We start from the raw sequence: 24,018 nt of genomic DNA on the forward strand, positions 1-24,018 counted from the left end.
AATGCACAAACCTTGAAAAGTTAGGCAGTGAAGGTCCGAGTTACACCTCTGACGCTAAATTCTGCACTGCTTCTTAATAATCTGACCTTTGCCCAGCAGCTGAGACGGCATCTTTGTCCACTAACATGTTGACTAATGCTAGCACATGTACACTAACATAACATCACTGCTAGAGGTCTTTACCCCAGCGTGAGTGACGCTGCTTCCCTGTGTTAACGGGACAGGCAGAGGCAGAGACGCGTGTGATGAAAAGTCACAAGTGGTTGGCATGTGTGTGTGAGGACGGGGCAGACCAGCACACAGGAGGAGAAAGTATTTACAGAGAAGGCATTTGGGTAATGCAGTGCAATCCTGAATCTGTTGCCTCCACAATAGCAGCTGTAAAGTTTGGTGTGGAGTCAAGTGTCAGGTTCAAAGTCACAAAAAACAGTAAAAGCTGTCACAAGACTACCAACCAACTACCTCGTACGTGTTTCGCACCAGCAAACCCACAATCAGGAAGTTTTGCGACGCAAAACACGGATGTAAAAAACCCCAAAAAACCCCCAAACAAAACATTTGATAAATCAAAAAAGATGCATATTCAAATACCTCCAATCTGAAGGGTATGCATATGGTGTGATTTTAACAATAAAAAACATTAGCTTCTTGAAATATGGGGAAGGATCAAGGCATAATGTGCACATACGAAAAATTAGTTTTGCCTAAAAAACACCTCATTGGAAAAGACTTGTCTCTAATTTCTGCTTTCTCCAAAAGATACCAGGAAAACAAGTGAAGTATGCGTGAAACTCACGGCAACCACAAAAAACATATACATTAAAATACATATATAATACATACATACATAATATATGTAAGCCTACTTTTTTTTTATTGGGGTTTTATGTAAAGTGCTGTCAGTACATTTTTTTTACAGCTGCAAATAAAATCTTTACTTAAGCATACATGCATTCAACTCCCAAGGAGCCTTCAGTTTGAGAGATTTATAGTCACTCCATCTGTTAGCGTCACAACCAGATGGCAGGGAGAGAACAAGCTGCTTGTTTGACTGCCATACTTTATGACTATCAAGAAGAAAAAAAAAACAATTATTTTTTTAATACCGGTAGTAGTAAACGTATTATTATTATTATTAAAATTCACCAAAATAAAGTTGCAGAATATCTTTCAAGTACTGTTTTCTAACACATTTAAATCAACTGCATTTTCTGACTGGATCCAGCAGACTAATGCAAAAACAAATTGTGTGTTAGTGAAGAAAGAAAGCAAACTGATAATTATACTAAACATAGATTTTATTTTGTCTCCTTTAGTTTTTGATTTAGCTTCAGAACGTTTTCTGTAAGTACTTGCAGCTGCAATGTCTTGTAATGCTGTTTTCTTAAAGTGTGGTACAACTTAGAAAATCAGACTTTTTAAAAACTGTAGCTGAAAGTACACGGAAAAGCCTGAAGTATCACACAAAAGGTTGTGAATGGTATTTATGTTATTCCTCTATTCACAGACGATTTTAATTCCATTAAAATGCAAAAGTAATGTTTATTCTGCATATTATCAAAACGTTAATTATGTTTTTTGTCACTTCTATTTTTTTGTTTTACTGATTAGAAATTTCTTTAGCAGTTTAGGATTAGATCCACATTAAATCATGTCTCTACTGCTTCACTGACTTGTATTAATTTCCTGATGACTGTACCAACCGACAGGGTTGTCATCTTTTTTGCCTAATTCCACTTACACACAATCTTTACCATAAAATGTAATAATTTACAACATTTTGACTAAAAAGAGACATTATTTTTGTCCATACACTGTTAGTAAAAAGACCTACAAGGTAGGTTCCTTACAAAAAACTATTTCTGCTGTCCACTAGGTGGTGCCACATATCAACATATGTAGCCCCAGGTGGTCTGATAAGGATTCATCATTTTGCCATATGAGGGCACTCTTTTCATTTTAATTAACAGGTCCTTACCAGGTTCCTAGAATATGACATACAGTGTTTACATTTGCAGGCAGCGATTTAGAAAGTGTGCCTCATAATGAAATGCCATGATGGTGGTATGGTAGCCTTGGAATGGGAAACAAAGGCTTTCCAATCCCTTGCACAGATGTGACATGCAGACAGAATGTGGAGAGATGCGTATACGTGGATACTGCTGAATGCATGACTCAAGACACTAATCAAGAGGAGCACGTGTAACCTCTGCTCTTCCTAATAGGGCAAAAATCGTTACTGACACTCCAGAACCTTAATTTAACTTTTCAACAAATGAGACACATAGCTGCAGCCTATCAAGCAACGAAAGACGGTCACATGGTGAGATATGTGCTAGGAAGCGGGGTCAGCTTGCTTTCATCCACATTTGGCACAGACGGTAGTTCCTGATTTATAGGTTTCTAGCGACGGGTGAGGTATCTCGGCCACAGAGACATAGGGTCTGGCCCATCGCAACCCCCGTAAAGCTGATACATCCACTCAAAGGCATCACTTTGATCCATACCATGTTTCTCTGGTGATGCTTGTAAAATGGTAAGATTTATGCAGGGGATCAGTCACAGGGTTTTATGAAGTCATATTAAAATGTAAACTAAAGTTTGTGGGGCAACTTCAATCGCATGCACCCCGCCCAGGATAATCAGCAACAAACAAACCTTTAAATCAATGACTTACACCAAAAGTGAACAGGAGATATGCAACTACACGTTAAGAGAGTTAGTTCTCACATGCACACGGTAGCTGAAGGTGATCTTGTTTCAAGCATAGGCTGGTAGGATACTGGAGTCGTGGAGAAACATGCAGGTCAAAAGTCTTACTTGACAGCTGTCTCCCAACTGTGGACTTTTAAGAGCCCTCCAAAAAATATGTTTCCTAGCAGGAAATCCGCAATTAGTTGTCAAAGCCCCCATGGCATGGTGCCCACTTAAGGACTTTAAAGGGACACCTGCTTAAAACGAATGCAAAAAATTTTTTACTAGCCAACTGATGACAAAAAATGTGCTCGCTATTCACTAAATTTACAAAAAAAAACCTATGACAAGTAACCCATGAATTGTAATGCCAAACCTTTATCAACACTTGTCCATTTTTTCTAGTCTATCAGATGTTCTGTGGTTAGTTTTGATTCAGCAGTGCTGACAAGAGCTAAGAAAAGCCCTTCGGTTACCTGGGATCTGCTAACACTGAGTGTCAAACTGGGTGCTGAGTGCTGAGGGCCAGGTGAGTCAGCTTGCTTGGACTTTGGACAGAGTGACATCAGCGATCCAGCTGGCTGTCAGAGCTGCTGCTGGCGAAAAGAAGGAAGGCAACCTCATAGGGAAAGTCTAAACTCCATAAACTAGCACCAGTTAGACAAAAAATGATCCATTTCCCTTAATTAAAATAAAGATATATACTATGTAAGAAATACAGTCAGCCCAAATAGTATTTTTTTTCTTCTTGGCGAGTTAATCCTGTCTAAACTGGATTAGTAAAATATTTGTAATGTGGGAATTCAAGCACAGGAACTGTCACAAGACTCAGAGGTGAAGTAATATGAGGAATGGGGGTGTGTGTTGGCTTTGACAGCTGAGCTTTACCAGCCATTTTTTCTGCTGCTCTGAAATAGTTATTTATAGCTGCTGTCTGGGTGTAGACAGTAAATTTACTTTTCACTGGAAGCTGCTGTGCCGTACCACATTCATGTTTCTTTGTGAAATTCCCAGTGTAAACATCAAAATAAAGCTTAACATGTCCACAAGCTTACTGATTACTTCTGTTGATGTGTAACTGCGGGGTACAGTAAGGAACACGTAAGTTTAGTCGTTCCTGACTGTGGTCAGCAACATCAGAGCTATATTGGTGCGCAACGTGATGTAGCGATGATTCCTACAACCCCTCCTTCATTCCTTCTCTCTTTCCTTCCTTTCACCCTCTCTCCACGGTCTTACCTCACTCCCACTCTCCTCCATCTCCTTCCAAAGCCAGCATTGCATTTTGCCATCTGTCACTTCTGCCAGCCTCACAAATATCAATTGCACCCAGCTGTGTCATCCCAGTCTCTGACCTCTCAGCCAATGGCAGTGCAGCTCCTTTCTCACCTCCCATCATCTTTTAAAATTACTCCATCTACCCCTGAGTAGCACTAATGCAAGCCACAGTGTTTCCTGACCTACATTATAAAATTGCATCTTTTCAAACTAAGCTGAAATGCACCATTAATGATTCAATAAATTCCTTTAGAGCCGATAAATAGTCCAACCAGCAATGTAATTCAGTAAAACCACTGCAAACCAAGTGAAGCATGCACAGGATTCCCTGCAGGAAGGTGACTGCACAAAACTGGACAAAGATCAAATAAATGGTAAATGGCCTGTATTTATATAGCGCTTTACTAGTCCCTAAGGACCCCAAAGCGCTTTACATATCCAGTCATCCACCCATTCACACACTGGCGATAGCAAGCTACATTGTAGCCACAGCCACCCTGGGGCGCACTGACAGAGGCGAGGCTGCCGGACACTGGCGCCACCGGGCCCTCTGACCACCACCAGTAGGCAACGGGTGAAGTGTCTTGCCCAAGGACACAACGACCGAGACTGTCCAAGCCGGGGCTCGAACCGGCAACCTTCCGATTACAAGGCGAACTCCCAACTCTTGAGCCACAATCGCCCACAAATAAAATGGGTGGGAGAGCTACGAGTATTGATCGTATTGCAATATGCAAAATCTCTGTCTGTCTGCGACAGTCCTCATACACAATCAGGAGTTCAACAACTAAACTTGGTACAAAGGATGAGCTACAATCCCTGAAGATTCTTATCTGTATCAGAAACTGTTGCAACTGCCTAGCAACAGACTAAAGAAACCTGTTTTAGCACTCATGCACCAATAACACATTATAAAAGCTTCGTATCATTTTTACTTGGTAGCAACAACATCTATAATTTACATCCATAAATGTGGAATTAAACGTACTATAAAATGAATTCATTGTGTTGCCTGACAAGAACATAGCAATTGGCTAAAATGAATGCTTTTAAAGCACCCACTACTTTAAGATCACTACATTAGCATCTCATTTATGTCCAATTTGAATGATAAATGCCTACAAACTACCTACAAATGGGCTAAAACTGCCCAAAATTTAAGCAATTAAACATCTACTACCACTTTTACTTCTCACAGTGTGATTAAATATATCATTTTTCCAACAGTATGGGCATTTACTAGTATTTTAAATACAAGGTAATTCAATAGCTTCACTTGCTATGGGTGGGTTGGGAGTCGAATTCAACAAAAGACATTGAAAGTGATTGCACACATAGACATTTTTCTTGTTTTCTCTCTTTCACTGGAAATATTGGTCTCATGCAAAAAGAGGGATAATCTGCTATGAATTTCATGTTTTATTAATAGTAATTTATTAGCTATTTGTAGCTCATATAGTCTAAACTGCATGTTGAGTAATGGTTCAGTCACCTTTTATTTTACCAATAAAATTGGCTTAACACGGTTGTCTCATTGTGATATTGAAATACAGTCAAGACACAAACCACATGGCACAGCAATAAAAATGAGAGTTAAAGTGAAGACGACAGAAGGATAAAACAGCCAGTCATACTGTTTTACCCTAAAAGTAAAACAGCGGTGGACATAACACAAAGCTGACAGTGATAGAGAGGCCATTGCTGCCATATGGCTCAATATATCTCATCTCAGGAAACTGCTGGCATCTCAGGCTGCTCAAAGAACCATTAGTAGAAATGAGCCTAAACAGGGAAAGCAAGCGATTTTACCACCTTTTCCAACAGCTGCTCTGCAGAAACCCTAAAACAACAAACGAACCGAAGGGGAAAGAAGAGACAGTCGTCCCAGTGTAAGTGAGAAATCCCCCTCAAAGCCAGTGGACAGAATGGGTTGGCTATGCCCTGGAGTAATGACCATCGAGGGATTTCTCTGCAGAGCTTAGTCATTGGAGTAATACATACTAATAAAACTCAAGCGATAAACTAAGACTACTCATCTTGTACTTTATCATTTTATAGCTACAAATACACAGCGCTGAGACACGTCTTTCCTTTCAGTTGCATAAACTAAATCAAAGTCAAAGACAAAAAAATCCACACAGCATCTGTGACAAGCTTCAGTGTGAAATTCTGAAAAAACTGCTATGCGCACACACACACATATGTCTACACATATATTGAATAACAAAAAATTGTGTTCACAAACTGACACATTAGTCATGGAGCAGAGAATTATAGTCATATTACAAAGACTGACTTAATATGTTCACAGATTTGCACAATATATAGTTGCATGTACAGAAAGTCGCATCTCTGTATTTTTGAATGCAAAACGATCTGATAGCATAAGGCTGATGATGCGCCTCGATCAGCAGCAGTTATTGAGGTAGTCTGTGTGTGGTTAGCACCATACGGTACGATAACTGCAATGCAAAAACAATCTGAGATGCCACGAGGCTACAAAAACTACTGTAAACTTAGTCTGGTAGAAACAGCTCTGGGAGGACTAATGAAAAAAATTACTATGAAATGTCTACTGGGTTCGTGCAAACATTGTTTTGCCACAATATACAATAACTTTCAGAAACTTCAAATTAAATTTTTAATGCTTTTCCTTATTTTCTGTAATATTTCACATTACCAAAGTTTCAAATAATGCTCTTGGATCGGTACAATATCAAAGCCCGTCTCTTTAATATGGTTGTGCCCGGAATATAGTTCACAAAACATTTTTGTTTACGAATGGCAGTCAATCTGAAAACCGAAAAAAGGCGTCCTTAAAGCAAGAGTAGCTGAAACCGCTTGGCTCAGACACATGATTACGTAAGAGGCTCCACCAACCTGCAGCTCAATTCCAGGGATAAATATGTGATAAATACAAAAACAGCAGGTCAATTTTAAATAAATGTACCATATGCTGTTAAGCCCTACTAGGAGCTTTCTCTCTGTGTGTTTTCAACTTAAAAAAAATGTTACCATCATTTCAAGAGAACCCTCATAGAAATATACATGAAAAAGCATGCCTGCATTGCAGCACACTGCAGTTAGAAATTATGTGTAACATACACACACAAAGATACATATAAACCAGAGAGGTTTTTACTGAGAACACAACGCCTCAGCGGACTGAGGGAGTTTTGTCTTCAGTTTACCGCCTGCGAAGGGGAACAGGCAAATCCACACACACCACAGGGAGTCAGGAAGGTTACTGCCCTGCTATCTTCACACTGATGAGTCACTGACAGCTGTGTCTGAGCTGTTCCAGACCCACACACAAAAACACCAGAGTAACTTTTTTTTTTTTCCTCGTGCACTGCGCTGACAGTCCGTGTTTCTCAGACAAATGAAAAACAGAGAGAACAAATTAAAAGGAGAAGTGCCATTATTATGTCAACCCACCACCTCTCCCACCTCCCTGTGGTGCAATTGATCTTCCAGGTCACCTCCCCCTTATGACAATGGATATTTTAGGCTGCCCATTAGCATGCTTGATTTCTAATCCCTTCCTCAAACTCCTGCTTGCTATGTAGCTACACCCCCATCTCATTATTTCTTCCTGTTTGGGGCTGTTCTGTGCTTTAGCCACTGTTTACCTCCCATCACCACCACTGCCACCTCCCTCCCCCATCCCAGACATCCACACAGACATCTCTTTATCATCCCTGTCTGTCAGTCGGTGATAGGGGATGGAGAGCGGATGATAGCAGACGCCAGAAATAGCAGCCTGACGTATGATTGTTTCTGCCTTGGACACAGCACTGTGGAGTAATTGTTGGACATTGTAAACACCTGAAAGCAAAGTTGCCATTACACAAAAAGGAGTTAGCAAATTTTCTAGGAAGAGCCACAAACTTTGTCTGTGTTAAAACTGTGAATGTGGTTAATTATTTTTGATTTTAAAGGAAATAAGATAAAGAAATTAAAAACCCAAGCTGCAATTCTACCTCACCATCACCACTCGATCATACCCTGTCTTCTCTAACGCCCACAATGACAGCCATCGGTCTTACACAGAGTTGAGTGGACTGGAATAAGACTCCATCTTACACCACCCTCAAACAAAGTTTCAAACCAAGAGCAAAGCTAAAGAAATGAAAACATACAAAAACATTATGCCAACCTTTCAGATGAGGGTAAAGAAGAGGCGTTATCAAAGATCTATGCTGTAATTAAACCTAGTGTGGGTGAGTCAATCTACATACACACAAATGTGCTTCTAAAAAGGTGATAAGATGATGGCACAAAAGAATGTGTACAAAGAGTTACATAGCAGTGATGAGTCAAGTGTAATGACAAAATGAAGATGATCTTTTTGCTTTCAGCTACTCATTTGTCATTAACCTACATATTATAACGACAGATGAACTACAAAGTAGCATCTTATTAAAGCTAAAGAGCTCAAAGCCTTTTAATAATGCTACCCACACCGATAAAAAAAAGAAGAAAAGTTAGATGTTACATCAACACAATGACGATGACCTGACCTAGTTTGCCAAGTTGAGTATTTAAAAAAAAGACTGTTTTAGTGTTATGTAAGGTCTGTGCGGATAGACAGGGCAGTGACTCATTCCAGGCCCCAAAACCTCTCCGTGACTCAACACTACACCAAAAATACTGTGAGTCCTGAATGCCTGCTGCTCCACACTTTGGGACAATCAGTAGGACTTAACTTGAAGAGAAGGCTGAAGTTTTATAATTGATCAAACTCTTACAATTAAGAGAGAATTATAAAGTAGAGGTAAAACCTCAATACCAAAAAAGATTCTGTTGAAAATACAAAAGAGCAAAATTAATGACAGGCAAATAATTTAAACTACAGCCCTTGAAAATCAGAGCTAAATTCCCACTTTTATGCACATTTTTATATCATTTGAGAAAGCATGCAAATACTGGTGGATAAACCATGACAGCAATATTAAAAAATGAATAAAAAACGAATAAAAAACGTCGGTAATTACCAAAAATGTGGAGCAGCCGTGCCATAATCCTCGCATTGAGTGGTATGGATGGTATACTCTATATCTGTCTGAACACAGTGCAAAAACATGTACGATGAGGAAATTTATCCTAATATTGAATTTGATGCCAGGAGCATATTTTCAACAGTTGGAAAAGGAGCCATTTATCCTGGTGAAAGATTAAGCCTTGTTCAAACACACTGTATGCATTTTGAACCTGAGGAGCACAGCTGCAGTAGTTTTCAACATGTTTTCCCTTTCTTGGGTGACTGATTAAGGATCTGCTCCACAGTTTGGGCCTCATGCATTTTTTGCAACATAACGCGCTGATGCATGTCAGAAATGAACTTCAGGCCAGTTTAGCATTCTGATTTACCGATTCCACAGCTAAGCTTTTGTTTTTTTTTGTTTTTTTGTTTTGTTTTGTTTTGTTTTGTTTGTTTTTTTTGTTATGACGGTACTATCTTGCTTAAATAAGCAAAGTCTTCCCCTAAAAAGAGGTCATCTGGATGATGGTCATTCATGCTTCTGCATCACATTGTTAAAGCTTACCATATAATGCTTCTGAACTGGCATTCTCCTCCTCATAAATTTATATACACAGATTTTAAAGTTTATGTGATGATATATAGTCCTGCAGTATAAAATGTATGTGGTAACATAAAAGAAATACTGTTGCTTACTACCCCACTTGGATGCTCTTAAGCAAGACACTTATCCTTAACAGTTAGCAGATGTATTGTGCATTTACAACAAACATGAAGGTACCTTGTCTTGTGGTGTGATTACATGCAAACACTATTCAACTGTGCCGGCCAGTGCAAGTAGTTAAGATAGTTAAAATAGTTAATATGTGAAAAACCATCGGATTGGAGTTTCCTCATACACAATCACACACTGAGCTCAAGTATGGTGCCTGGAGTAATATGGGCAAAATTGCAGGAAGTTATGGTAACTTCTGAAAATATGTTACTGCAACTTGGTAAACGGCCTGTATTTGTATAGCGCTTTACTTAGTCCCTAAGGACCCCAAAGCGCTTTACACTACATTCAGTCATCCACCCATTCACACACTGGTGATGGCAAGCTACATTGTAGCCACAGCTGCCCTGAGGGGCACTGACAGAGGAGAGGCTGCCGGACGCTGGCGCTACCGGGCCCTCTGACCACCACCAGTAGGTAACGGGTGAAGTGTCTTGCCCAAGGACACAACAACCGAGACTGACCAAGCCGGGGCTCGAACCGGCAACCTTCCAATTACAAGACAAACTGTCGACTCTTGAGCCACGATCGTCCCACTTGGTTCTAGCTTTCAGTGGTACTCCTCGTTGGCTTTTAGGGGTGATTATTTCTTGTTTCAAAAACTTCAAGTCATGCAGCTGTACTCATGGGAATAAACTAAGGCAAAACTTCTCTTCACATTTGGTGTGAACACATCATTACTTGTACTGTCCCCTCAGCAGTGCCATCATTTCCACTTCACTTCAAGACAAAAACTTTTCAAAGCTTGGTGTAAGGGCCTGAAAGACTTCAGCATTTCTTGGTAGCATACATAATGTTATTTCCGATGTTATTTTACAGAGTGTAGAAACAATTTTTCAGATTTTTTCAATTTTGTCCAAAAGCTTGGATGGTTTTATATTTAGGATAATAGTATACATATACTTCTTCTTTGAGTTTTTAAATTGTATAAAATGTTTAAGTAATATTTATTTACTGGTCTGGTGCTGAGAGTCTGGCAAAGTGCCATGCTTCTGATGCTTACATGAAAGATAACACAAAGGGGGCTAGATGGCAGATAAAGTGGTTCTCACTAGTAGTAATGTGGTCTCATGGGAAACACTCCCATTCCAATATGTAGACAAATTACCAAGTGACTTAAGTGGGGTTATTTTAATGCGTAAATGTAGCTCAGGCATCTTGATTTATTGTTGAAATTTCACTATTTAAAGTTAAGGGAGGCAAAAAGTGACTTTAATCTCCAGGAAAATAAAAAATAATTGAAAAAAGGATAAATTAGAGTGCTGATGTTGTCAAGTTAACCCATTAAACATGTGTAGCCTTTAATTTTAAGATGAAAGACAATAATTAATAAAGTTGTGAGGAGCTTAAATATTAAAAGTGGTCACAGAAACTTTATAGTCTTTACTGGCCTCTTATAAAGTCAAAAAAATACTTTTTTTGTAGAACTCCACTGCTTAATATTTATACATATAAGTACTGAGTATATGTAATACTAAGTACTCCAGAACTACTCCAAACTAGCTGTGATGTTGGGTTTAATGTAAAGGTTTATGTGTTAAAAGTGATCTGATTACAACTATAGGATTAGGGACACTTTTCTTTAGTTAGTTATGTTTTTATTAAATCATTCATAGACATCTTTAACAGAAAAGAATTGAATGTTTACTGAACATTATGTCATAATGAAATAAAAGATCTACCCATTAAATTAAATTGTGACAATATTATAGATAATCTAATAGTACTACACAATATTTATGTAATGATGTTACTAAACAGATAATAATAAACAGATAACGTGTGCTTACTCACTCTCTCACAGAAACATTGGAGGCCTGTTTGTTGGCTGCAGTTCAGCCACACACAAACTCAAACAGTAAGCTATTCTGTGATGGAGAGTTTATCAAACACTGTTTAATTATTTAAATTTGAATATGGCTTTTGTCCAAATGAGTTAAATTTATTTAATCCTTATATCATCTTCAGGGCTCCATTTTACAACTACTCCACTAAACTTCATTATTCTCCCAAACGGGTTATAAGCAAAGTCCTGTATTTATTGTAAGATATCTTTCATTTGCCTCCATTTCCACACAAGAGCATTCATCATTTTTCTTGACACAGCAACCTGTTCTCAACATATATACTCTATCAGCTGTTCTGTTCACCTGCTATGCCAAACTCCAGAGTGGATATCAGGCATTTCCCCATTAACATTTGTGCAGACTGTATCTACAATTACAATTGCTGAGTTGTAAAGTTGTATATTAGCTCTAACTATAAGAGTCCTCTCTCCTGGCATGTCTGATAATTTATATATTGCCCACCTGGTGTCCTCCACATATCCCAGGGTCTGAACATGCCACACTGAGAACAGCTTCTGTCATCTACTCCCTCAGCCCAACTTTCTCGCGCCCCTCGTGAGGGTGAAACAAATAGAAATGGGTCAAAAAGCAACATGAGCCAACCCTATTAAATGTCCAACTCTATCTTAATTCCACCACAAATCATCAAGCTTCTTCAGGCTGTCACTCATTTCCACATATAGTCAAAAGAGTGTGAACAGTGTTGAGCTGCCTTACAGATGAAAGTCCTGTCATTTGGTAAAACACATGGTAAAATACAAAGATAGAGTGAATTGTAATGAGAAAGTTTTTTTGTACAAGTTTGTTTTGTATTTTCTGGACTTTTGAGAACGGAACTAGATTAGTAGTGACATTAATAATCAAAAATGTTCAGAGAACTTTATCTGAATACACTAAAATGTTCAGTTGGAGATGTAAAGGCAATACAAAGAGCCACAAATTGCCTACACCAAAACTTCTGTGTGAAATTCAGCAAACAAGGGCAGATATATAAACATAAAGACAGGTAAACAGGTCTAATGTCCAAACATGTCTCTATGAATGAAATACTGCACTCCTTTTTGTACCTTACAGCAAAAAGGACCTTGTGACTTCTGATTTTTCACTATATAAATAAAACTGAATTGAACTGAGTTATAGTTTCCAGACTTCCATTAGTTTGAATGCTTTTCACTATTAGAAAATATGTCAACAGTTCAAGGAAACATGGTGATAGTCAGAAATGCTGAAAAGACTTTGAGCTGTAGCTTCCAAGGTACGTTGGTCATGAACTAGTTCAAACTACTAGTTACAAAAGAAAAAGCTAAATTTTGATATAAAATCCTGAATTTGGTCAAATGAGGTTTGATAACATATCAGCTTTTACAGTTTTTAAACTTCAATTCAATTCAATTCAATTTTATGTATACAGCGCCAAATAACAAAAACAGTCGCCTCAAGGTGCTTTATATTGTAAGGTAGACCCTTCAATAATACATACAGAGTAAAACCCAACAATCATATGACCCCCTGTGAGCAAGCACTTTGGCGACAGTGGGAAGGAAAAACTCCCCTTTAGCAGGAAGAAACCTCCAGCATGAATACCAGCTAATCACAAACAGATGGCTTTCTTCAAAAAGCAGTTATATTGCTATATCTGCAGACCAACTGAGTGTTTTTGTCTATTAATCATTAAAATCAGTACTGAATAGATTTATTTCCAAATATCTATCACTGGTTTAGAAATTAGGGAGACATATAACCTTATAAACACAGAGCATCTTCACTATATACATAACCAAAACCTGACAAAGTTATTAGTACGCTTTGGATCATATTAACCATTAAAAACCACTTAAGCCTAGACCACCTGACTTTCTGTGGGGACTTTCTGTGGTCAGCCAGACATGTAAACATGTCCCTGGATGGAAAAAAAAGCCAGCAAAAACAATCAGGCACCGCTCCACTGCCTGTGACGGTCAAGATGAATGAATCCAATTTCACACGCAGTTCATTTATATGGTGATTATAAATAATTATACAAAGGTATTTATCACCTTTTGCCTTCCTTCTGCTTGCCATGGTGTTCCCTACTGAGCAGCCCTTCTTTTAACGCAGAGAAGCTGAGTGTGGTATTTCTGCTATTAAGGACCTATACATAGCCAAACCCCGGGTAATGGGACGGGGGCCACTTGCTTATCCCTACCCAGATACTGACAGAATTCAAGTCCAAATTCAACAACCAGTAATAGACTAGCTCTTTTAATTTACATAACCAACTAATTTTAAATCGTAAGCACAAGGTTAGGCTAAATCCTTAACATAACAGAACAGTCTACGCCCAACGCTGCCTATTTATCTTTCAGCGGTGCTCTTTTTCACGATACAAAGAGACTGCATTAGCAGACATTAGCACCATGCAATAACAAATCCATTGCTGGTAATATGTTGTGCCAGATTACTTTGCTCTATAATGACAAGTATATAATGAGCTACAGTAGTACATAGTCACACAGCATAAGCAAAAGCACGCTAACACATAAAATAACAAAAATACACCCACACACCAAGTGCGTAGACACAACGAAACAGATAAACAACACCTAAACAAATTGATATATCTGGGATTGTAACAAGCAAAATATGATATAAAATGTCTTTAAAATATATGAAATGGAGATTAAATGTATGTATGTCTTTAAAGTACACTTCACAAAGGATTAGATTGTCTTGGCAAACCCACGGACGACATAGTGACATAATCTTGGTGTGCACATGTGACATAACGTTTAAAAAAAACTGTCCTCATATAGAACAAAGATAAATCAACAAATAAAGTTCTTATCTGCAGGTATTGCCTGTGCATGACAAGTATACAGAGAATTTGATTTCCTGGATTCTGGCCTGCTCACTATGTGGATGAAAGGAAGATGCCTTTGGGGTGAGCACACGTGCTACAATCTCCACTGGCCTCAGCTGTTGATGCCGGCCTAACAGAGCAAAGCAGAGTGGCTGTGTGATACTGTGTGGGTTTATGTGTCACTTAAACACCCGTACTCTCCTTCTGTTAAACCTGTAGGGCAACATGCATTCAGTACATTCTCCCAATTCAGAACTGAGCTGCTTCCTCTAACTGTGTGTGTGCAATGTGTGACCTTGCACTGAAGTCTGACATACAGTAGCTGCACTGCAGGGTGACATTTATTTATATTAATTAGGACAATCAGAAGAGCCAGTCTATTCAGACCTTTCCTGGTTCGAAAAATAGTTTACTCCCAGGTTAAACTACAGCTTTAAAGGCTGAGAAAGACAAACTTATTCATTTTAATTCCCAAGATTTTAGACATTTCGAATATTTTGCAGTGAAGGCTTTTACTGCAGCTGAACAGTGCTATAACTGGCTGACAAATCCTGTAAATGTTCATTTTAACTACTAAAGCCAAAATATTAATTTTGCCACCTGCAAAACAGGTTACTGTAAGCACCAATCATGCATGCCTCTGCAAACAGAAAAGCTCTCTGCTAACTTGACAGGGACTTCTTTATCCGTCAAGGCCCTACATGTGAGAAAAGTTGAAAACAAATCAATATTGTGCTCAGCATTAATAGTAAAATCGTCTAACTTTGTGAAAAACTTTCACATTCGGTATTAAACTTTCTGACTGCTGGTTTTGGATAGCAGCAAATTTGTCAGTCGAGTTTTTATACACTACATAGAGCGTCAAAAAAATGAACTATGCTTGTGGCATTAGCCTTTAATCCTCCCTCTTCCCTCACTTTACTATATCTTGAACAAATACCACTAAACGACTGATTGACAACAAGCAGCAGAGGCCTCCTACTCGCGTTAGCCTTGTCAGAAGAAAATAGCACAGCAGCAGCAGTATTGACAAAACCTTAAAACAGTATCTGACTCATTTATGACTCATTGAATCCAATGTGGGGTTTAATTATGCTCAATTCAAGCAAAGTGCCCACGTACCCAAGCTTACATGCAGCACACTACCTACGCGCTACCTGAACAACAAAATACAAAATTATGAAAAACTAAAGTTATTTGATTACTGTCACGGACATAAGATACAAAAAATGTATTCAATACTTTGATGATGCAACCCCCACATCTGCAGAAGAGCAGCAGAGCTGTTGTCCCAACATAATTTGTTATAACAAGGAGGAATGTCTAGTCCAGCAGCAGATGGTTTGATAAAAAAAATGCATAGTTTATTTAATAACAGTGATTATGCAAGGACTCATAAAGATGGAAAACAAGCCATATAGTCAGCGTTAAATAAAAAGTGCCCAGTTTAGTGTTTGATGAGCTGCCAGTGGATCATGACGAGAATGTGTCCTTACTAAACTTTTCACATAATCTTCCCATTTTTGTTTTTTGGAAATGGACAAAGGCTTATTTATATTAGGATAGTGAAATATTATCCCAGGCCCAACAAAGGCACCATCACAAACATATAAAAGCAGTCACTGTTCACATGCACGGAGCAAATCTTACAAACACGTTGAAGAATTTATCCGAAAAAAAGAATGTTGCAGCCCCCGCTGGGAAGTACACTTCATCCGTTTCAAATGAACAACCCTTTAAATTTAGATTGTGTTCACATCGAGACCTTTAAACTCTGCCAGCTCATATATTTAAGCATTAAGAGCTGGAAAGGTAGTGATGAAGAGCTGATCCCAAAGACAACTGATTGCCTCTTGTAATTAGAGCTAGGATCAACTGCTCAAAAGGTTCATGCTATGCTATGTAACTGTAACTAAATAATTTTCAAGAAGAAATAGTCACAAATTAAAAAAAAAAAAGTAAAAATCTCAAACAGCTACTGGATACTTTAAGCTCTACGCTGAACAAACTGTAACCATCCTAACAGTATGACTGTCTCTCTGAGCAATCCTGCTAATCTTTCTCAGTTTTGTGCTCATGGTGCTAGAATTACAGTCCATCCATTGAAAGAGCAAAAGTCTGTGTGATTCTCAGTAATGTGCAGCTGATACTGTGTTACTGATGAATCCAAGCAACTGCAATCAAACGTCACAAACAATTACCGCCTCTCATTTTATTAATATTGTTCGAGCTGCGTCTGTGATTTTTTTCTGCATCAGCTAAGAAGACCATCACAGCATCGGCGTCATATTACCGCTTCATTTATAGAGACACCAGAACCAAACTGAAACTGTGATGATTTCGGGATTAAGTGGTGTATCCCTCTCAAGCCCGTCTAAGTTGCGTGCAAATCTCATTGGTAAATATATACAGATGCAGATATTTGACAATGCTCTTTTATCATTGCTGTCTTTTAATGTGGATACCATTTGTAAAGACATTTAAACCCCTTTAACTCTGACCACTCCCATTGTTCCAAATAGTTAGCCTTGCTAAGTCTACCAACTCAACGCCTATAAACCCTTTCCCACCAGGACATAACCCCATGTGCTGCAGGAGAAGAACCACAGACATGAATTTACTGTCACAACCAGCACAGACTCCGTATGATCATTTCCTGTTTTATTTTGAAACTTTCTACCAGTTTATTGTACGTGTTCCTTTGGTTTCTGTTTGCCCCAACACCTGTTTCCCTTGACTTAATTACTCTTTATACAGCCATGCTGCCATCTGTTTCCTGTCAGACTATCTCAGCAATTTCCAGTATTTTCTTGTGACTTGTTTCGAAATTTCCTGTAAATCTTCCTTGTCTGAATTTTTGGATTTTTGCTCTGTGAGTCTTTTATTTAGCCTTTGGATCTACTGTTTGGTTCAGCCATTAAAGCTACAGCATACTGCTGGAGTCTGCCACCACCTAAACTTTCTTTCACCATTGTGGCATGTCACAAATCCTGCTTGTAACAATGTTTTTCTAAGGCCTTTTCACAGACTGTTAGCTTGAAGAATATGCATTTAATAGTTTTGGCAATGGCTTGTGCTGTAAGAGAATGTGTGCCGAATTAAGTGAAATATTGCAGAGCTTTAGAAAAGGTGTACTCAAGCTTAAAAATCATTTAAATTAGGTAAAGCCCAGCCAAATAAACTGTTACGTGTTTGTTTTTACTGTTATGCTTTATTACTCTGCATTAGAGACACTGATCTTTATGTACAAGTCACAAAGGCTATGTTAAAGTTATAGAGAATGAAACTTCTTTGTTGTGCCGTGGGCTGATATTAATGGTGCATTTTGTGGTAACATCCTCAGCCTAATTTAATGATCCAATTACAGGATGCACCTACACTTGGCTGAAAGTGGACACCAGCGCGGCCGTTGTACCTACGAAGACTTTCTCCGGTGCAACTGTCAACCATTTAACATCAGGATTAGCCACAGTTGCTGCCACGTGTCAACAAGGCAGTGAACACATGCTTGAGGTGTTGGTGGGGGAGGTAGATGGTCCCGTGACACAAATAGGTGACACTAGAAATTAAGATTTTCTGTAAGCAACAGAAAGGACAAATCTTCCTGGTAAAAAATGAAGGACGAGCGTAATTAATCTGTTTTGTCAACTTTTCTGTCTTCTTAAGGAGAGACAAGATCTATTGGAGGGGACAGTGATGACTGTATTTTAGTATCAAATGTTATTTTAAAACATAAAAAAAAATTAACTACTCTGTATTTTTTATTTGCTCAGCCTTGTGCCAACCAACATCACGGGTTTCAAAGGGATCCCGCACAATCACAGATCTGCAAAGCGACCACACCAATCACTCAACACTTCTCTCTCCAGACGGCCATTTGGCCAGATCCATTTAAAGTGTGCGAAAGTCTAAATTAGCTCCCGTTAATGACCTTGCAGGGGATTGCAGGGATGATTGAAACTTCAAGTTAACGACTCGGTGCAAAGAGCGCTTTTAAACATGACACACTTGGCAGCAAACTAAAGGATGTGAATTTGCTTTGATAAAACACATCAATAGTTTTCTATTGTTGTCAATTTTCAGACATCTGTGTTTAATGGCTTAAAATCTATGAGATTTAAACAACAGAAAAAGGATGTTAACAACACGTCACCAGAGGGGGACAGCCCGAAAGAGTAAATATCTGTGAAACTTCATTTTCAAAAACTAGATCTCCAGAGGATTTTTGGAGGATGCTTCTGTTTCCCTGAACCACAACATAGTTATTTTCAATATTTTGCTTTCGACAGCTGTGGCTATATACTTTCCCTAAGGCTCGAGCGTGGTTACACATGGCAAAATGGTCCTTCAACTCAATTGGCTCCCCTCTTACACTTACACTGCCTCCACTGAAAGCTATTTATTACATTAAAAGTTTTGAGAACACAGACATTTAGACAGGCAAAAAAAGATCACAGATCAGTCGACGAATAAAACAAAACACATAAATATTATAATTGTACATGTTTATCAATGCAGAACATTCTCTGTCCTGATGAGCTTAACTATGTACCAATGTAACGTTAAATAGAAGAGGAGCATAAAATAAACTATATCATTGCTGTTTTGATTTACAGTGAACAAACAAATAAATATTATATAAATATAAGTACATGATTATAGCTTTATTTATAAATCCATGGATACTCCCAAACGCAAATGCTTTTACAACTAACCCAAAAATCAAATGCAATATATTCACTACTTCATTAAAGACAAAGTTGTTCTTTACAAAGCTGAGTTTTAGACCGTAACGTATTACAACATGTAATGCCTTTGAGTTTTGTTCTGTTTTGTTCTGAAATGTGGCTTTCACAGCACTGAAGAAAAGTATCAGCACATCGATAGAAGAACACCGGCTTTTACCTTTCCTGCTGCATTTTCACATATCAACTTCCGATGCGGAGCCGCACGGTCTGTGGTACAAGGTAAAATTCGCTCAGACACTGAACTTTCCCCTCTGTGACGCGCTGTCACAGTGATATAGAGCCGTGGCAGGTGGGAAAGAGTCATAAGATGAGGAAAGTGAAATGGCAAAATAAGGGAAGGTATGAATGCTAATGCATAGATGGTGTGACAAAGCATGTCAAGCATGCTCAACTGATCTGTTACAGGACAATCCGTCACAGGCTACTCACCACTAAACCACCACAAACATGCAGTCTGGTCACCCGGATCCTTCGGTCCTGTCCTAAATTCTGGCTGAATGTTTTTGTAACGACATGTTACAACTTTACAGTTTCCTTATTAATTGTGCAGATGTTTGCACAGTGGTCCGTATACATTCACGGCAAGTCAGAAAACTGCATACGTGGACATGTTAGGCTCTGGAAAATCCATTTATTTTATTGTAGCCTGTGGTGATATGAAAAAGAAAAAGCTTCCTGATGGAACTAATTCCTTATATCTGTCTTATATCTGGGATAATCTGTCACATTACAACTGAAAAGACCCTGGTAGGTGTTTAAGAAAGCAGCTAAAATGGCTCTTTTCTTAAAGGGGTGACAGCTTTTAACAACAACAACAACAAAAAGTCTCACCAATCTTGTTACAGTCTACTACCCAAAGAGCAGATACTTTTTCTTACTGCACATATTTATTTGCTGCATTATAATGATCTTAGTACATAATTGTACATTCCTATTGTTGCTTTTTTCATGTTTATTTTTTGTACAGCTTTATTCGTGTGATGCAGAAACATAGAAAGTCTGGCAGAATTTTTTTTGTTTTTGTTGAGCCCTAACTTTTCTTGTTTGGCAGAGGTTTGCACAGCAGTTCGAATGCGTAACAGTCACTGCAAGTGAGAAAACCCTGCACATAGACTCACTAAGCGCTGGAAAATCTATTTGCTCCATTAAAAAAAAATAAAAAATTATTATTATTTTACATGTTCAGACATTTCCAGAGCTAAAAGTAAAAAATCGTGTATTTTATTTTAGTCTGAAAAAATATCTGAGCTAAAAGTTTGCCTTATGTACAAATGTACAAATTCCTCATAACTAACAAAATTCAGATTATTACATCTGAAAGATTTTTTCTGACATGTTTAAATGAATGATATCCATGCCTGGGCTGAATATTTGAGAATTAAGAAAATGTTTATAGCACTTAAGACAAGAAGACCTCAGCGTGTCACAGTGTAACTGAAAACACTCGGGTCGATGTTTAAGAAAGCGCATAATGATCTATTAAATTTGAACATTTGTACAATCCTACCGTTGCTTGTTTCTGGTTTTGGAATATTTCGACTTTATTTCCCTTAAACACTTTTCCTTTAATAATTTATCTCAGCTCTTGATTCTCCAGGTTATCCAACAATACTTTTTAGGTAACTAATAAGTCTCGAGAAAAAGTCGTTCTAAGGCTGCACAGTCTGACTACATGTTGGGTTTTTGTTTGTTTTGATGATGGCAGCAAGCAGGGCGACAAATCCTTAACTGAATGACGATCTTAAATAAACAGCAGAATGGAAGTCCATTAAAGTGCTATCGAACTCTTTTACTTTGCTGATTTGCAATTAACCAAATAAAATGTAGCTACTGATACTATCACACACAACAGTTTTCATGTATTCATTCAGTAGAAACTCTCTGCCCAATAAACGTTTCCACCAATTCATATTAATATTTAAAGACAAATTGCTCAGTTGTCTCCTCACACACTGTACAGTAATTCAAAGAAAAATCATCAATAAATACAAAATATAATCAATATAATCAAGATTTGTTACAGAAATGATCACATACGTTTTACAGTTTTATTGTAGGGTTGCAGAGCTTGAGCTCAGTGATACTGTGTTGCTGACAAATTTAATATAAGACCTTTCAGTGACTTCACATTGTTTGGCTTACAAATTACATCTAATTTTCTAAATTTAATGGATATGTTTATCAACTGAATTTAGTGATCTTAGATACAAAGTACATGTTGAAAACAGCAAATTTTCCTAAATTAATTGTTTTGGTTTTAAAAGGTTAAGTAGTTTACAAAATATAATTTATTCCAATTTAAGAAGCAGCAGCAAACGTGTGACGTTAAAAACAGTGGGATTGTTTTCAACACATCTAATATTTTGAACAAGACAACCACAGATTTGAATGAGCAGCGGAAAAAAAAATCACAGCAAGGCCGATAGTTTATTTTCAGTCAGCATTTCTGCTTTTTAATATGAATCCTGGATATGTTTAAAGGGGAAAATGTGTTAGCTCAGTATATTCAGATAAACCTGCTGACTGTACAATTTCCCTTTTATTTAATTTTATATTGCTTTTTCCAAAAAAAGAACCTTAGAGCCTCTTTAAAGTGCAGATATTTTTTAAATAAATTTTAATAAGCACTTTGTTATATTGTTGCATATTGTTTTTTTTTTATATATATATGGTGAGTATAAAATCCTCAGTACTGTAGTAATATTCACTAAGACACATTATAAATAGCCGTATTTAAGGTTATCAAATTCGATTTCATGCAAGAAGACCTTACAGGACAGATGCAGACATTTTTCCAACATCACAACTTTTTTTTCAGGATATTCATGATACCACTGCAAAAACGTGCTGTGGACTTTTTTTCATAGAGCCACGTGAGCACCTGGCATGTGTTTGTACTGTATCCTGATTCTGCGGTTTACAGATTTTGCGCTTACCTCTGTAAGGTGTTGCTTGTTGTCTCAGGGGGGTATCCACTGCTTTGTCCTTTTCCCAGCATTATTATATGACCTGTTTTGTCACTGTCAACGCTGCTTGTCCGATCCCAAACGTTCTGCATGGCAAAACAAACTCCCTAGCACCACCCCCAGCCTTTACACCCTTCCAGTCACCCCCCTCAGAAGTAACCACCTCAGACCAAAGACACCAGATCTTGATAGGGCAACTTTCTCCAGCCTGCTTTTCTTTGTCTTTTTTTTTTCTTTCTCTTCACTGAACGGCCACAGAAATACCAACAGGCAGGAAGAGACTGGGGGCTGAGCACTTCAGCGGGGTCTCTGCTGCTCAGCTACTCCTGATCGACAGCAGCAAAGGCAGCAAAGCCCCCTTTACCCTTGGCTATCCAACTGTCTTTCCCTATAAACTATGCTACATACACTTCCAAGACTTCCCTTCACTTCCTGTATTCTCTCCAGGGGCAAGAGATGGGGAAATCAGTGTAGCGCCTGTTCAAAGAGAAACAGGAGGATGACTGAGTGAAGTTAAAGAGGGAATAACAGAAGAGGTGGGCTCAGGGGACCGCATAAGGGGGGTGTGAGTTAAATAGACTAAAAGGGAGTCCCTGCCCAGGACAGCTCCATGCAGTACAACAACAGGGACGAGAAGGTCTCTCCAGCCACCGCTGATTATCACCTCTACACTGACACAGAAACACAGACACACGCACGCTTGCATAGTCTGGCTGATGAAGGCATGCACTGCGGTTCTGGGAATGCCATCAGTCACTCAGTAGGTGTCGGGATCAATTTAGCTGCTGAATCATTGGAGAGAGCCAGTCTCTAGGCCTGGAACACAGTGTCAGATTATTAACATTTTGCAATGGTCAGACAGGCTGAGGTTTCACATCTGTCAGCCAAAAAGTAGGGTGTGCTTGATAATAAATCACCATTAAGAAAAGGCTCATACAGAGTGACAACACATCAATCCTCCGGGTCTTGTACGTGCTGCACGGTTGGATTTTTGGGTATTTATTTAGATTGCAAAGGAAAGTGTAATTTTGCAGGGGGATTTAAGTTATGAAGACAAACCTAGAAAAAAGTTTCCAAGAAACGAGTCAGAGAATCTGAGAGATGATGTTTGTTTAAAGAAACCTAAACCATGTCTCCCCATAGACAAACATATCATCTAGATATAGCTGCTATTTTATCTGATTGATCACGAAACAAAGATTTTCAGCAAAGTCTTGAAACCTAAATTTATAAAATAATTGAAAAACTTTCACAATATGCTTTTACAAGTGGATTAGAGTTTCATAGCTCATCTGGATTTGCCCTAATAAATCTACTTGTACACAATGAAGACTGGAGGAAAAAAATAAGGAGCTGGAGCTTGCGGCTAAGCTGTTACTCTAAAATGTAAACAGACCCGCTACACTCGTGGTTGTTCAAGGAAGCTGCTCCTGACTGATCAGCCGTTTATGGTAAATAATTGTAGTGCACAGAAACAGTCAAGCAATCAAATTCAAGTCACAGAAAAGCAGGAGGCAATTCCTAATCATCCACGAGATGCCACATTCTCTCCATCTTCGCACTGACTGCTTGAATGATGAATGGCAAAATTGGAAAATATCTGACACACCTTGCCGACAACCGCCAGGAAACTATCGCTATGCGTTGCGTGTGTGCAAGCAAGCGTGAGTGTATATATGCATGTGACAACTCTACATAACAATCCCCCACACTTATTTTTGGCGCTGTGAGAAAGCAGATACCACTGTAGCATGAAGTGGTTTCTATAATGGTGTGTGCCTGGATGGCTCAATGATAAGCGTGGCAGTTAAGAGAGGTGAAATACATTTAAACTGTATTGATTCTGTATTGAATCTTTCAAAAAACAAAACAAAACAATAACAAAGA

The 24,018-nt window shown here is 38.4% G+C and overlaps 1 protein-coding gene across 2 annotated transcripts in view; it reads right to left on the bottom strand.

Annotated features, from left to right (window-relative positions):
• Positions 1-22,642, bottom strand: part of rbm20 (RNA binding motif protein 20) — a 45,983-nt gene extending 23,341 nt beyond the window's left edge. The window contains exon 1 of one of the 2 annotated variants that reach the window (XM_085410363.1): positions 22,102-22,642. In XM_085410363.1, the coding sequence (XP_085266489.1) occupies positions 22,102-22,223 (122 nt within the window). In that variant the 5' untranslated portion in view covers positions 22,224-22,642. Of the gene's footprint in view, positions 1-11; positions 225-22,101 lie in introns of those variants that run through there. The other variant, XM_085410364.1, reaches the window with a different exon arrangement.
• Between the last annotated feature and the right edge of the window lie 1,376 nt (positions 22,643-24,018).

The sequence above is a fragment of the Rhamphochromis longiceps genome, linkage group LG6, assembly GCF_057381845.1.
Source record: "Rhamphochromis longiceps isolate RC_006_pf linkage group LG6, R_longiceps_female_GT1.1, whole genome shotgun sequence".
NCBI lineage: Eukaryota > Metazoa > Chordata > Actinopteri > Cichliformes > Cichlidae > Rhamphochromis > Rhamphochromis longiceps.